The sequence below is a fragment of the Anguilla rostrata genome, chromosome 11 (assembly GCF_018555375.3).
Source record: "Anguilla rostrata isolate EN2019 chromosome 11, ASM1855537v3, whole genome shotgun sequence".
Taxonomy (NCBI): Eukaryota; Metazoa; Chordata; class Actinopteri; order Anguilliformes; family Anguillidae; genus Anguilla; species Anguilla rostrata.
This window is the reverse complement of record NC_057943.1, coordinates 2,396,470-2,408,969: the sequence shown is the minus strand read 5'-3', so window position 1 is coordinate 2,408,969 and position 12,500 is coordinate 2,396,470. Positions and strand designations below refer to the sequence as shown.

The window sequence follows — 12,500 nt, the reverse complement described above, 5'->3', positions numbered from 1 at the left end:
CACAGGCTATTACACACACACACACACAGAGGTGGGAGATGTGGGAGATGTCCTGAGTGGTTATGGTTTTAATATTAATCACAGGTGGCCCAGGAGTCCGCCTCTGGAAGGTTTTTCTGTCTTCAAACCCAAAAAGTTTCCCTCAGCCCCCGGAGGCCACATCAAAGGGGCCCCCCATTCCCACCCAGCCCGACCCCAACCCCCCTTCATCCCCACTCACACCTTTGAAGATCTCTGCTGCTGATGACATCATTTCCTCCACAGTTCTCAGACATGGACACCACAGAGCTCACCTGAGAGGAGGTGTGCTTTATTCACCAAGAGCAGAGCTGCTCACCAACACTCATCAACTGTGTTTTAAAGCATGGTAGTGTGTGTGTGTGGGTGTGTGTGTGTGTGCATGCATGCGTATGTGTGTGTGTGTGCATAGTGTGGCATGTGTTTGCGTGTGTGTGTGCATAGTGTGGTGCATGTGTGTGTGAGTGTGTGTGTGTGTGTGTGTACAGTACGTGTGCGTGCGTGTGTGCATGTGCATGTATGGATGTGTGTGTGTGTGTGTGTGTGTGTGTGCATTGTGTGGCGCATGTGTGTGTGTAATAGACTCTGTGTGGCAGTGTGTGTATAGTGTGTGGCAGTGTGTGGCAGTGTGTGTATAGTGTGTGACAGTGTGTGGCATAGTGTGTTAGCTCCTCTTCTCTAGAAGGCAGCTCATTAAAGATGCATCGCCCCTCTCTTTGGTGCTCTGGTCAGGCAGCCAGGCTAATGCTCCGAGACAGAGAGAATGTGTTCTGCCTTTTAAGGTTATCTGCACCTGACTGAGTCTACAACACACCTCAACACCAATACTCCTCTCTTCCACCTGAGCCATGCTGCTGAGCTGGGCCGTGTGTGTGTGTGTGTGTGTGTGTGTGTGTGTGTGTGCGTGTGTGTGTGTGTGTGTGTGCGTGTGTGTGTGTGTGTGTGTGTGTGTGTGTGCGTTGCATGCGTGCGTGCGTGCGTGCGTATGTGTGTGTACATCAGATGAGCTAACTGTGGATAACTACAGGCGATGTGTGAATATTATGGTCTGGAGGTGCCTGCTGAGCGTGGTTTAAATTTGGCCTTCAGGTGCAGTCCATGAGAAGTGGAATGATGGGCACAGCGTGTGAATAGCTGTCACTAATGCACCATTAAAACACACGTAATAATGACAGTGTGCCTGTGGTGTCAGCATTGCTATCTGACGCTAATGTTTCCACTGGTTTATTGCCTGTCTGTTAATTTTACTCGTTGGGCTAGGCTAATGTGGCCCGCGATCTCATTTATGACAATGCCAGCACTTTGGAACACGATCTTGACGGTGATTTAAGTAATTGACGGATGTAATTGATCGGGCTTTATGTGGAATCGGGGAATAGGCTGACCCCTGTTCCGCGGCTGTTATTTTGCCGTGGATTAGCGTGTGTGGGCTACAGGTGAGGCCAGGCTGCAGGTGAGGGAGCAACTACAGGTGCTGTCAGGCTGTAGGTGAGGGAACAACTTAGGAGTCTTTCCAGCTCTCCTTGTGCCTGTCGCATTTTCAGAGAGGCTGTCGTAGTTTGGCCCCGCCCCCGCTGAGTACTTCACACTTCCTGTATCCCATCAGCCACTCTGCTGGGGTTCGTCTGTCCTTTACCTGTCTGTCTGTCTCACCTGACGACCACTCCCTGTCCGTCTGCTCCTCGATAACCGCCTGTGTTTCCGTACGGGGCAGATATGCTTTTTAGGCAGGGGCGAGTGAGGGCCCCTCGGCCTGACCCCTGGGGTACGCCGCTGTGCTGACGTTGAACAGAGGAGGCGTAATGTGCGCTCTCTGTGCCCGACGCTGTTTTATCTGTTTTTAGATGAGCTCTGTGTTGCCTCTGACCCTTCCCACAGTCCTCTGCCAGAGATGTCCTTTATACTGCCAGTCTTTATTTATTACCCTGCCTGCGACTTTGTCATTTATCTCTGTAAATTAGGGACGTCACCCCTTCATCCACACATGCGCACGTACAAACACACACACACACTCAAACACACACGCTCACACACACACACACACACTCAAACACACACGCTCACACACGCACACACACACACTCACTCAAACACACACACACTCAAACACACACACACTCAAACACACACACACACACTCAAACACACACCCTCACACACACACACACTCAAACACACACCTCACACACACACACACTTAAACACACACGCTCACACACACACACACATAAACACACACGCTCACACAACACACGCTCACACACCACACACTCAAACACACACGCTCACACACACACACACAACATAAACACACGCTCTCACACGCACACACACTCAAACACACACGCTCACACACACACACACACTCAAACACACACGCTCACACACACACACACTCAAACACACACGCTCACACACGCACACACACTCAAACACACACGCTCACACACACACACACACTCAAAACCACGCCTCCACCACCCATTAAACCATCAACTCACACACACACACACATAAACACACACGCTCACACTCAAACACACGCTCACACACGCACACACTCAAACACACACGCTCACACACACACACACACAAACACTTAAACACACGCTCACACACACACACACACTTAAACACACACGCTCACACACACGCTTACACTCAAACACACGCTCACACATGCACACACTCAAACACACACGCTCACACACACACACTCACACACACACGCTCACACACACACACACACACACTCACACACGCTCACACGCACGCACACACACACACACACACATCCCCCTCTGCCTCTACTTTACTGCAGGTCATCAGCGAACTTTTAATAAAAGTGTCTCTGGTGAGTGAAGTGCCTCCTCAGCACCTGTGCTGGTGATTAATACCGTATTGATGGACTCAATTAATTTCCTGTTGCCCCTCGCAAGGCCTTCCTGTCTCTGATCGGCCCGCCCGGGCCCTTCCAGAGGCGCGTTAGCAGCTGCTGCGCGCAGCGCACTGCGCTACTGCCTGCTGCGCTGGAGCGCATGCGTCACTGCGTTACTGCCTGCTGCGCTGGAGCGCATGCGTCACTGCGCTACTGCCTGCTGCGCTGGAGCGCATGCGTCACTGCGTTACTGCCTGCTGCGCTGGAGCGCATGCGTCACTGCGTTACTGCCTGCTGCGCTGGAGCGCATGCGTCACTGCGTTACTGCCTGCTGCGCTGGAGCGCATGCGTCACTGTACTGCTGCTGCGCTGAGTGCATGCGCCTGCCTGCTGCGCTGGAGCGCATGCGTCACTGCGCTACTGCCTGCTGCGCTGGAGCGCATGCGTCACTGCGTTACTGCCTGCTGCCTGGCGCAGCGTCACTGCGCTGCTGCTCGCTGAGCGCATGCGTCACTGCGCTACTGCCTGCTGCGCTGGAGCGCATGCGTCACTGCGTTACTGCCTGCTGCGCTGGAGCGCATGCGTCACTGCGTTACTGCCTGCTGCGCTGGAGCGCATGCGTCACTGTGTGCGTGTGTGTGTGCGTGTGTGTGTCTGTCTGTCTGCCTGTCTGTGTGTTATTGTGTGTAGGTCTGTGTGTATGTCTGTGTGTGTGACTGTGTGAGTGCATGTGTGTCTGTGACCATGTTTTTATGTATGTGTGTGTGTGTGTGTGTGTGTGTGTGTGTGTGATCCGCTGTGTGAATCCCCAGCTCCAGAAACCTGCACAGCCTCACATTGTGTCTGTACATTGTAGCTGTGTTTGTAGAGACTCCCCCAGCCTGGTCCTCATTGTCAGTCTTCTTTCACAGTGGTTTAATCTCCTGCGTTTGCCGCTCTAACGTGGCATTCTGTCCTCCCAGCACATTCAGCACAGGTGCCTTATCTTACGATCAACGCTGCCCCTACAGGCCGACTCAGGAAGTGCGCTTGTGTTACTGTCAGGCCTGGCGGTGTTCGAAAGGGACATACGAGGAGGAGTCACACCCCCCTCTCCCTCAACCGAGCAAACAAAAAAGAATGACTCAATTCTCTCTTTTTCTTTTGGCCTTTTCGTCTCTCTCATCCTCCTTTTTTATGTCCTTTTCTCCATTACTTTTTTTCCCCCTCTTGTGAAGGTTTGTGTCAGAGGTGAAGGCAAGAAAAAAAACTATAAAAACTCTTTGGTCACTAGGCAACGGTCAGAGCATTCTTTCCCAGAGGTTTCAGCTCACTTTTGAAGGCACCCGTTTCATTTTGGTGTCTCTATGCATTTCTGAGTGTGTGTGTGTGTGTGTGTGTGTGAGAGTGTGTTTGTGTGTGTGTGCGTGTGTCTATGTTTGTGTGTGTGAGTGTGTATGTGTGTGTGTGTGTGTACATGCATGTGTGCGTATGTGGTTGAATGGATGCATATGGCTTATCAGGTTATTGATGTTCATGCATGCAGTTAGGGGTTGGTGTCTTGTAGTACACCCAGCGGGTTTGCAACCTCCGTGCCAGATCGTTTACTGAGTATGTCGCAGACATGCGTGCGTGCTGTGCGTGTGTGTGTGCATGCAGGTGAGTGCATACGTGTGTGTGTGTGTGTGTGTGTGTGTGTGTCTGAGCAGAATACAGTGGTTGTATGAGATGGTGGGTGGGTCTAAGGGAGAGATAGAGTAGTAGATTAGTTGGCTAGAACCTTTTTTCAAACAGCACCCTTTTAATGAACACATCAACATTTCCTTTTTGATCCTAGACTAATTTGCCATTGTACGGTTCTTTTTGCATCAAAAAACATAATATAGAAATAATTAGTGTGCACAGATAACTGCACTTTTTTCCCCGTGGGTAAATCTGTCACGCATCAATGAGCTGTGTGATAGGATGGCACTCAGAAAAAAGAAAATTTTAATTTTCTTCAGAGTGTGTGAGCTGAGAAAACAGACGTTTCCGGGCTCAGGCCTCCTGTGTGTGGGAGGGTACCGGGAACAGGTATCTAATTAAGCATTACAAGCCAATTAATGGATGGTAGCTGATCCCTAAAGTCTAAACAATTAAAAAGCGTTGCCTCATTGACAATTCCCAAAGTATTTTGTACGTATTTTTGACCAAAGACATCAGATGATTGACTCACATTAATCTTTTTTTTTTTTGCACATTTGATGCGCAGTGATGTAAAGTCACGGGTAGATTGAGTTGCAGGCTTCAGGAGAAAGTTCCTTCGCGCGGGAATAGCTGGGAGACATCGCAGGTCACCTTGCCCATTGCTCATTCCTGATTGTGACATCACTGCACTGCACTTCCTGTGTTCCGGAATCCCCAGAGAGGGAGGTCGTATCCCAGCAACCCCCGCTGGTGCACTGCCAGCTTTTTTTTCTCTCTTCCTGTGAGCTGCCTGAGGTGTTTTTGACTGCATTTTTTCTTTTTTTTTTTAAATAAAAAATGAAGTGAAAACAAAATTCTAATTGTGATGGCGCCGTTATCATCGTCCCTGTTGGAGTTTTCTCGGGTGCCAGTGGCACTTAAGCGGTCCTGCGTCGTGAGTCGCTGCGGGTAAGAGCATCTGTTAAACGACTCTAATGTGATGTTTTGAGAGATGCGCCCACTTTGCTCGTCTGACTCGTCAGTTTGAGAATGTTTTAAACGGCGTGTTAAGACTGAAATAACGCTCGCAGGATCTTAAGATCTCAGACGGGGAGGGAGGGCGGGGAACGCGGGGCTTGTAAAGCGCACCCCCGAAGCGGAGTGTGGGAGGAGTCAGCAGGCGGGCTCGTAAGCGGGCCTGTGGTGAGGTCTGGGGGAGCTTCTCTTTCCCTTTGAGCGATACTGATGGGCATCAGCTGCAGCAGGTTCGACTGAATGGAGTCCAAACTGCCTGCTCTCTGTCACAAGCCGCTGAGGCACAGGGTTCTTGGGTAAATACACACAGAGAACAGGCCTCACATCCCCACATCCCCACACCCTCACATCCCCACATCCCCACATCCACACATCCCCACATCCTCACACCCTCACATCCCCACATCCCCACATCCACACATCCCCACATCCCACACCCTCACTCCCACATCCACACATCCCACATCCTCACATCCCACACTGCACCTCACTTCTCACTCCCTCACATCTTCACATCCCCACATCCTCACAGCCCCACATCCACACATCCTCACACCCTCACAGCCCCACATCCTCACATCTCACAGCCCCACATCCCCACATCTTCACATCCCTACCTCATACCCACACCCCATCCACACCTCCACCCTCACACCTCACATCCACACATACTCACACCCTCACATCCTCACAGCCTCACATCCCCACATACTCACACCCTCACATCCTCACAGCCTCACATCCCCACATACTCACAGCCCCACATCCCCACATCCTCACACTCTCACATCCCCACATCCCCACACCCTCACAGCCCCACATCCCCACACCCTCACAGCCCCACAACTCCACATCCTCACATTCCCATATCCTCATATCCTCACATCCACACATACTCACACCCTCACATCCTCACACCCTCACATCCCCACAGCCCCACATCCCCACATCCTCACACCCTCACATTATTATTATTATTATTATATTATAAGCATATTTTGTCCATAGGCTGTATCACAAAGTGATGTGCTCTAAAAGGCAGGGAAATGGAGCTTAACCAGCAGTGTAATAAAAGTAAAATAATTATTTAAAAAAAGGAGGTAAAAATGTATGGAACATAAAATTTGAAGCACAGAGGATATGGAATGAAAAAAATAAAGAAAAATAAAATAAAGGTGCTGAGAAAAGATAATAAAATAGAAATTATAAAAGCACTATAAAAATTATAAGAAATGCAGTGATCAGCAGTCATGTCCAAAAAATAAATAAAAATGAAAAAGAGATTTAAAGCTGCTCGGGGGGCTGACTGTCTCTCATGTTCTGTGGTACGAAGTTTCATAATTAGTAAGTACAGAACGCAGACCCCCCTCTGTGTTTAACAGTCAGAATAACTAACCGGACAGAGTTCGCCAAGCGGAGAGTTTTACAGCCAAGCAGCCGTTAGTGCATCCAGGTGCTGAGCTGTTAAGCACTTCAAACGCCGATAAAAAGAACCTTAAAATCAATTGCGAAAGACACAGGTAGCGAATTCAGAGAAGCTATAACCGGCCACACAAAAGAAAAAAAAACATTTCCTACTGTCCATTGCACCAAACTGCACAGATGAGTCCACTGCAGGAGTTCCTGCACTGCATCACAGATTCTAACTCACAGTTGTTTTTGACAAGCTAAAAAATATGTGTAATTTTCACCTTTGAACGTACCGCAGGCTACAGGTCAGCGGGTCGGCGGGCCATCGAAAATGCCCTCGCTCCAGTGGGTCACAGACCCGGGAAGTTTGGACACGACTCCGTGGCAACGTCCCAAGACCGAACGAGAATCCGAGCTCCTAAAAGGCATTACCCGACTAATCAATAAGTTAAAATCGGCTAATTTTCCCGGGCCGAAATTTGCCTCGGCCCAGCCCCCTGAAGGCCCCAGAACAAACAAGCCGGCGAGAAATTCAATTATATTACGGCCCTGATGGATTTAAATGCACTTTATATTTTCATTGTGCTGTTTCCGTGGTGAAGGATCCGGGGGGGGGGGAGACGCTCAGCGCGTTGTAAAAACGCACGGGGGAGAGAATGGAAATGTAAAGGCGCGGCATGTTTGCGGTTCGTATGGATTTGTCGCTGGAAACAGATTCATAAACGCTGTAATGGGGGGGGACTGGCTCCAGAGAGTTTGCACAAACACTGAGGCTCACAAACACCCCGCTTCTGATTTACACTGCAGCAAGTGTGCTGTGCAGTTACTAACAGGGACTGGGAGTTACGAGTGATGTGTGTGTGTGTGTGTGTGTGTGTGTGTGTGTGTGTGTGTGTGTGTGTGTGTGTGTGTGTGTGTGTGTGTGTGAGTGTGTGTGTGTGTGAGTGTGTGTGTGTGTGTGTGTGTGTGTGTGTGTGTGTGAGTGTGTGTGTGTGTGTGTGTGTGTGTGTGTGTGTGCGCCTGCGCGTGTGTGAGTGTGTGTGTGTGAGTGTGTGTGTGTGCGCCTGCCCGTGTGTGTGTGTGAGTGTGTGTGTGTGCGTTTGTGTGAGAGAGAAAGAGAGCATGCATGCGTGTGTGACAGAGAGAGAGTGCGTATGTGTGAGCATGTGTATGTTTTTTTCTGCATGTCTGTGTATTTTCTGTCAAATGACCTGGAGTGCCTTCATCCTTCTGGGAGAGGGGGGTGCAGAGAGGGGGTGTTTGGGGGGGGGGGGGTGCACTCCTGTCCCCCCATCCCATCCCTCCTCCCCAGCAGGGCAGTCACTCCTGAGGGGGCAGCAGCTATCAGCTCCTCTTTGAACGGCCCCTCTCTGCTTTCTGTCCTCCACGAAGATCAGATTCAATTTCTCTCTTATTTGAAAGTGAGATGAAATCTGCAGGGTTTTCAAATCTACAAAAGATGCTGCGCAAACACCTTGAAATATCAATTTTAAGAAAAGTTCCCGCAGATTGAAGAAGAAAAGTTGCTCAGATCTAATGGCGTGGGGGTTTAAAAAAGACTGTCTTTGGGTGAAACTCCCGGTGGATTGCTCTGGCCTTGTGACCCCAGCTTTAAACAGCCTCAGAGCAGAGCTGCTCTTTTTCGTCTAGTAATGCCTGCCGCCTGCACTGTGTTGAGTGATTGTCTGCTTCATCAGTGCACCACTCCCTGTGATGATCGCTGTAATGGAGCCTAAACTGGCCCTATAAACCAAACCGTGATCATCCAAGCCTAAAAAAAAAGTTTTAAAAAAGTGATTGTTTTCGCCATACCTTAATAATAATATTGTGTGTGTTTGTGTGTGAGTGGGAGAGAGAGTTTGAGTGTGAGTGTGTGATGAGAGTGTCTGTCTGCTGTGTGTTTTATGTGCAGTTGGTGATGTGTGTGTATGAATGTGTGTGTGTACTACGTATGTAAGTGTGTGTGTGTGTGTGTGTGAGTGATTAGTGTGGTGTGTGTGAGTGTGTGTGTGTATGTGTGGTGGGTGTGTGTGTGTGAGTGTGAGTGTATATATATGTGTGAGCGTGTGTGTGAGTGTGTGTGTGTGTGTGTGAGTGTGTGTGTGCGTGAGTGTGTGTGTGTGTGTGTGTGTGTGTGAGTGTGTGAGTGTGTGTGCTGTGTGTGTGTGTGTTGTAGTGTGTGTGTGTGTGGTGTGTGATGTGCGTATGCTGTGTGTGTGTGTCATAGTGTGTGTGGGTCGTGCGGTGTTGTAGTTTGTCCCGTCTCTGTGCTGCTGTGTAATCAAGCCCGTTCACGCCCGCTGAACACCACCGATGTTATTCTCGCCAGCTCAACACGCATTTAAACATTCTCTATTATTCATGAGCTGTCAATCTGAGTCGTTTATTGAGCTAATTCTGCCTGCCTGCAGATAGACGCTTTCTGAGATTACAAATATGCCGAAGTTAACTGAGGGCATCGGCGTGGGCGTGGGGGGCTGTGGGGGTGGGGTGAGGGGGTGCGGGGGGGGGGGGGGGCGAGGCAGATGTGTGTAACACATTGAGTGTTATGAGATCGGAGGTAATTACTAGAACACAGCTCCGTCTCCCAATTAAAAGCACTAAACCAGTCTTACCGCACTAAGAGCTTCGTTTCACTCAAACCTGCACTCAGATGGGTTTTTTATTTCTGCTCCACCCCAACCCCCAACGACCCCCCGACCCCCAACCCACCCACCCCCCCCGTCCTCCATCTCTGTAAAGTGGTTTACACACTCTTTTATAGTGTGGGATGGACTGACTTTATAGTGTGGTTAATGTGTGTGTATGAGATTATTTGTTTGTTTGTGTGTGTGTGTGTGTGTGTGTGTGTCCGCGTGTGTTTGTGCCTCTCTCCCTCTAACCCCTTCCCCTCCAACTGCTGTGGTGGTGGGGTGGGGGGGGTTTATAAAGAGGGGGTTTGCTAACAGGACTGTTTTCACAGTTTTTTTTTTTTTTCTTTCTTTGTATTTCTGTTTTTTCCTGTTTGTTTCCTCTGTTTAAAAGTTCACTCTTGTGTTTCTCCCTCTGTTTTCCTCGCCCCCCCCCCCCCCCCCGCCCCCCGACCCCCCCTTCCTGCCACAGAACCCTGACATCGTGCTGGTGCACTACCTGAACGTCCCGGCCATAGAGGATTGTGGGAAACCATGTGGCCCCATCCTCTGCTCCATCAACACCGACAAGAAGGAGTGGGCCAAATGGACCAAGGAGGAGCTGATTGGCCAGCTCAAGCCCATGTGTGAGTGTTCCGTTTCGCTGCCGTTCCCTGCGCTGGTCCCTGCCGTTCCTCACAAAAAATAAAAACCTGAAAGGGCTTCCTTTGGTCCCGGCCGCCGCAGACTGAGAAGGGCCTCGGTGCAAACCAATCAAAAGCAGCCCTCTGGCTCTCCATGAGCTCACGGAGCAGCCATTGTTGGTTTTCATGACGATTTGTTTTTCGTTGACCAATGAGCATCCAGGCTGCCCGGCTGCTCATGCTGAAGTGGAGGGAAGCTCAGATGATCAGAGTGGATTTGCTGCTAAACTCTCCTGGATTCTGCTTCTCCTGTTAAACCCTGTGAATGTTCTAGAACTCCACAGCTGTCAGTCAGACTGTGACATCAGCATTAGAATGTTCAGCTAAGAACATTCTAATCACATATCTGTGATCTCGCACCTTAAAGGGTTAATGCTGTTTCCTTCTTTCCACTAGGGAACTCTGCTCTGATTTCTGTTTTCTTTAAACATCTGGGGGGGGGGGGGGGGTGGGATTGGATTGGCCAGTAAACCTGCATCTCTCCATGGCATGCTGAGCTCTCCATCTACCCTCATTTAGACCTAGGTCTGGCGGGATGGTGGGACAGACGTGAGAGTCCATACCGGAGACCAATCAGAGTCTGTTAAAAACGAGAACCGTGCGTGACTGAGCGGAGCAGTTTTTAAGAGAGACGGAGGATTCGGGACTCTGTGTGCGTTCTGTGTGCTTCAGCTCGTTTCTATATCTGTAAAGAGGAGATTTTCCATCTGCTCACGCCTGGCCAAGGTCAGGGTCAAGGTCAAGGTCAGGGTCAGTGCTGGGGTCACAGGGGAGGCGTAATTGCAGTTTGGCGATAAAATCTTTTTTATAAAGCAGGCGGACTCCGTCCTGCCCGGGGTCACCCGTTAGGGTCCCACGCTGTGATCTTCCGCGCGCCTGAGGGGCGTGGTCCCGAGTCACGGAAAACCGTGCGGCCTCAACACCTCCTGCACCCCCCTCTAAATCACGGGTGCCTGCGTTAACGCGGCGGGTCATTAACGCCGCACGCTGTGAGGACAGCGCGAGGAGGCGGAGCCGCCTGCCAGCCCCCCCCCCCCCCGTACGGCACTGAGGGGCTCGGCTCATCAGAACGCCGCCTCGCTCCTGTAAATCCAGCCGTTCAGCGCAGGGCAACACTGCCCCTCAGTGGCGGGAGCGTGTAACTGCGGCACCGTCAGGGACGGGGGGAAGAGGACGTTGTTTCGGTCGTGCGTTATTCATGAGCGGATTTATAACGCGCATCAGCGCTGCAGACTGCGCATGCACACGCGTGGCCCACGCCTGACACACGCAGCGGCGTGCTCGAGTCAGCAGAAACACGGGAATGTGGGAGAGTTAGCGTACCGTACGCACACACACACACACACACACACTGCATTACACAGGAGAGTTAGCGTACCGTACGCACACACACACACACACACACACTGCATTACACAGGAGAGTTAGCGTACCGTACGCACGCACCAACACGCATTCACAGAACTACGTACCGACCACAACACACACACAGCATTAAACAGGAGAGTTACGTACTTGACGCACACACACACACACACACACCACATTAAACAGGAGAGTTAGCATACCGTGCACACACACACACACACACACCACATTAAACAGGAGAGTTAGCGTACCGTACCCACGCACGCACACACACACACACACCACATTAAACAGGAGAGTTAGCGTACCGTACACACACACACACACCACGCATTACACAGGAGAGTTACTACAACGCATGCCACCACACACACACACACCACACATTACACAGGAGAGTTAGCGTACCATACGCACACACACACACACACACACACACCACATTACACAGGAGAGTTAGCGTACCATACGCACACACACACACACACACACACACACACTGCATTACACAGGAGAGTTAGCGTACCGTACGCACGCACACACACACACACCGCATTACACAGGAGAGTTACCGTACTGTATGCAAACACACACACACACACACACACACCACATTACAGGAGAGTTACAACGTATAACCACACCACACACACACACCACACCGCTTACAAGGAGTTACCGTACTGTAGCAAACACAACACACCATGCACATCATCCCTCTCAGAAGGCTTCTTTCCTAAATGACAGACACCGACGTCAACACAACCCCCCCCAACCCCTGCCACCCCCCCCCCCCCCAAAAAATAAAAATCAGTGCCCAGTGCATTTTTCAGT

The 12,500-nt window shown here is 50.6% G+C and overlaps 1 protein-coding gene across 1 annotated transcript in view; it reads left to right on the top strand.

Moving 5' to 3' along the window:
- The window catches only part of LOC135235208 (calmodulin-binding transcription activator 1-like), a 332,286-nt gene that overhangs the window by 294,861 nt on the left and 24,925 nt on the right, over positions 1-12,500 (top strand). The window contains 1 exon segment of the mRNA XM_064300482.1: positions 10,088-10,241. Within this exon segment, the coding sequence (XP_064156552.1) occupies positions 10,088-10,241 (154 nt within the window).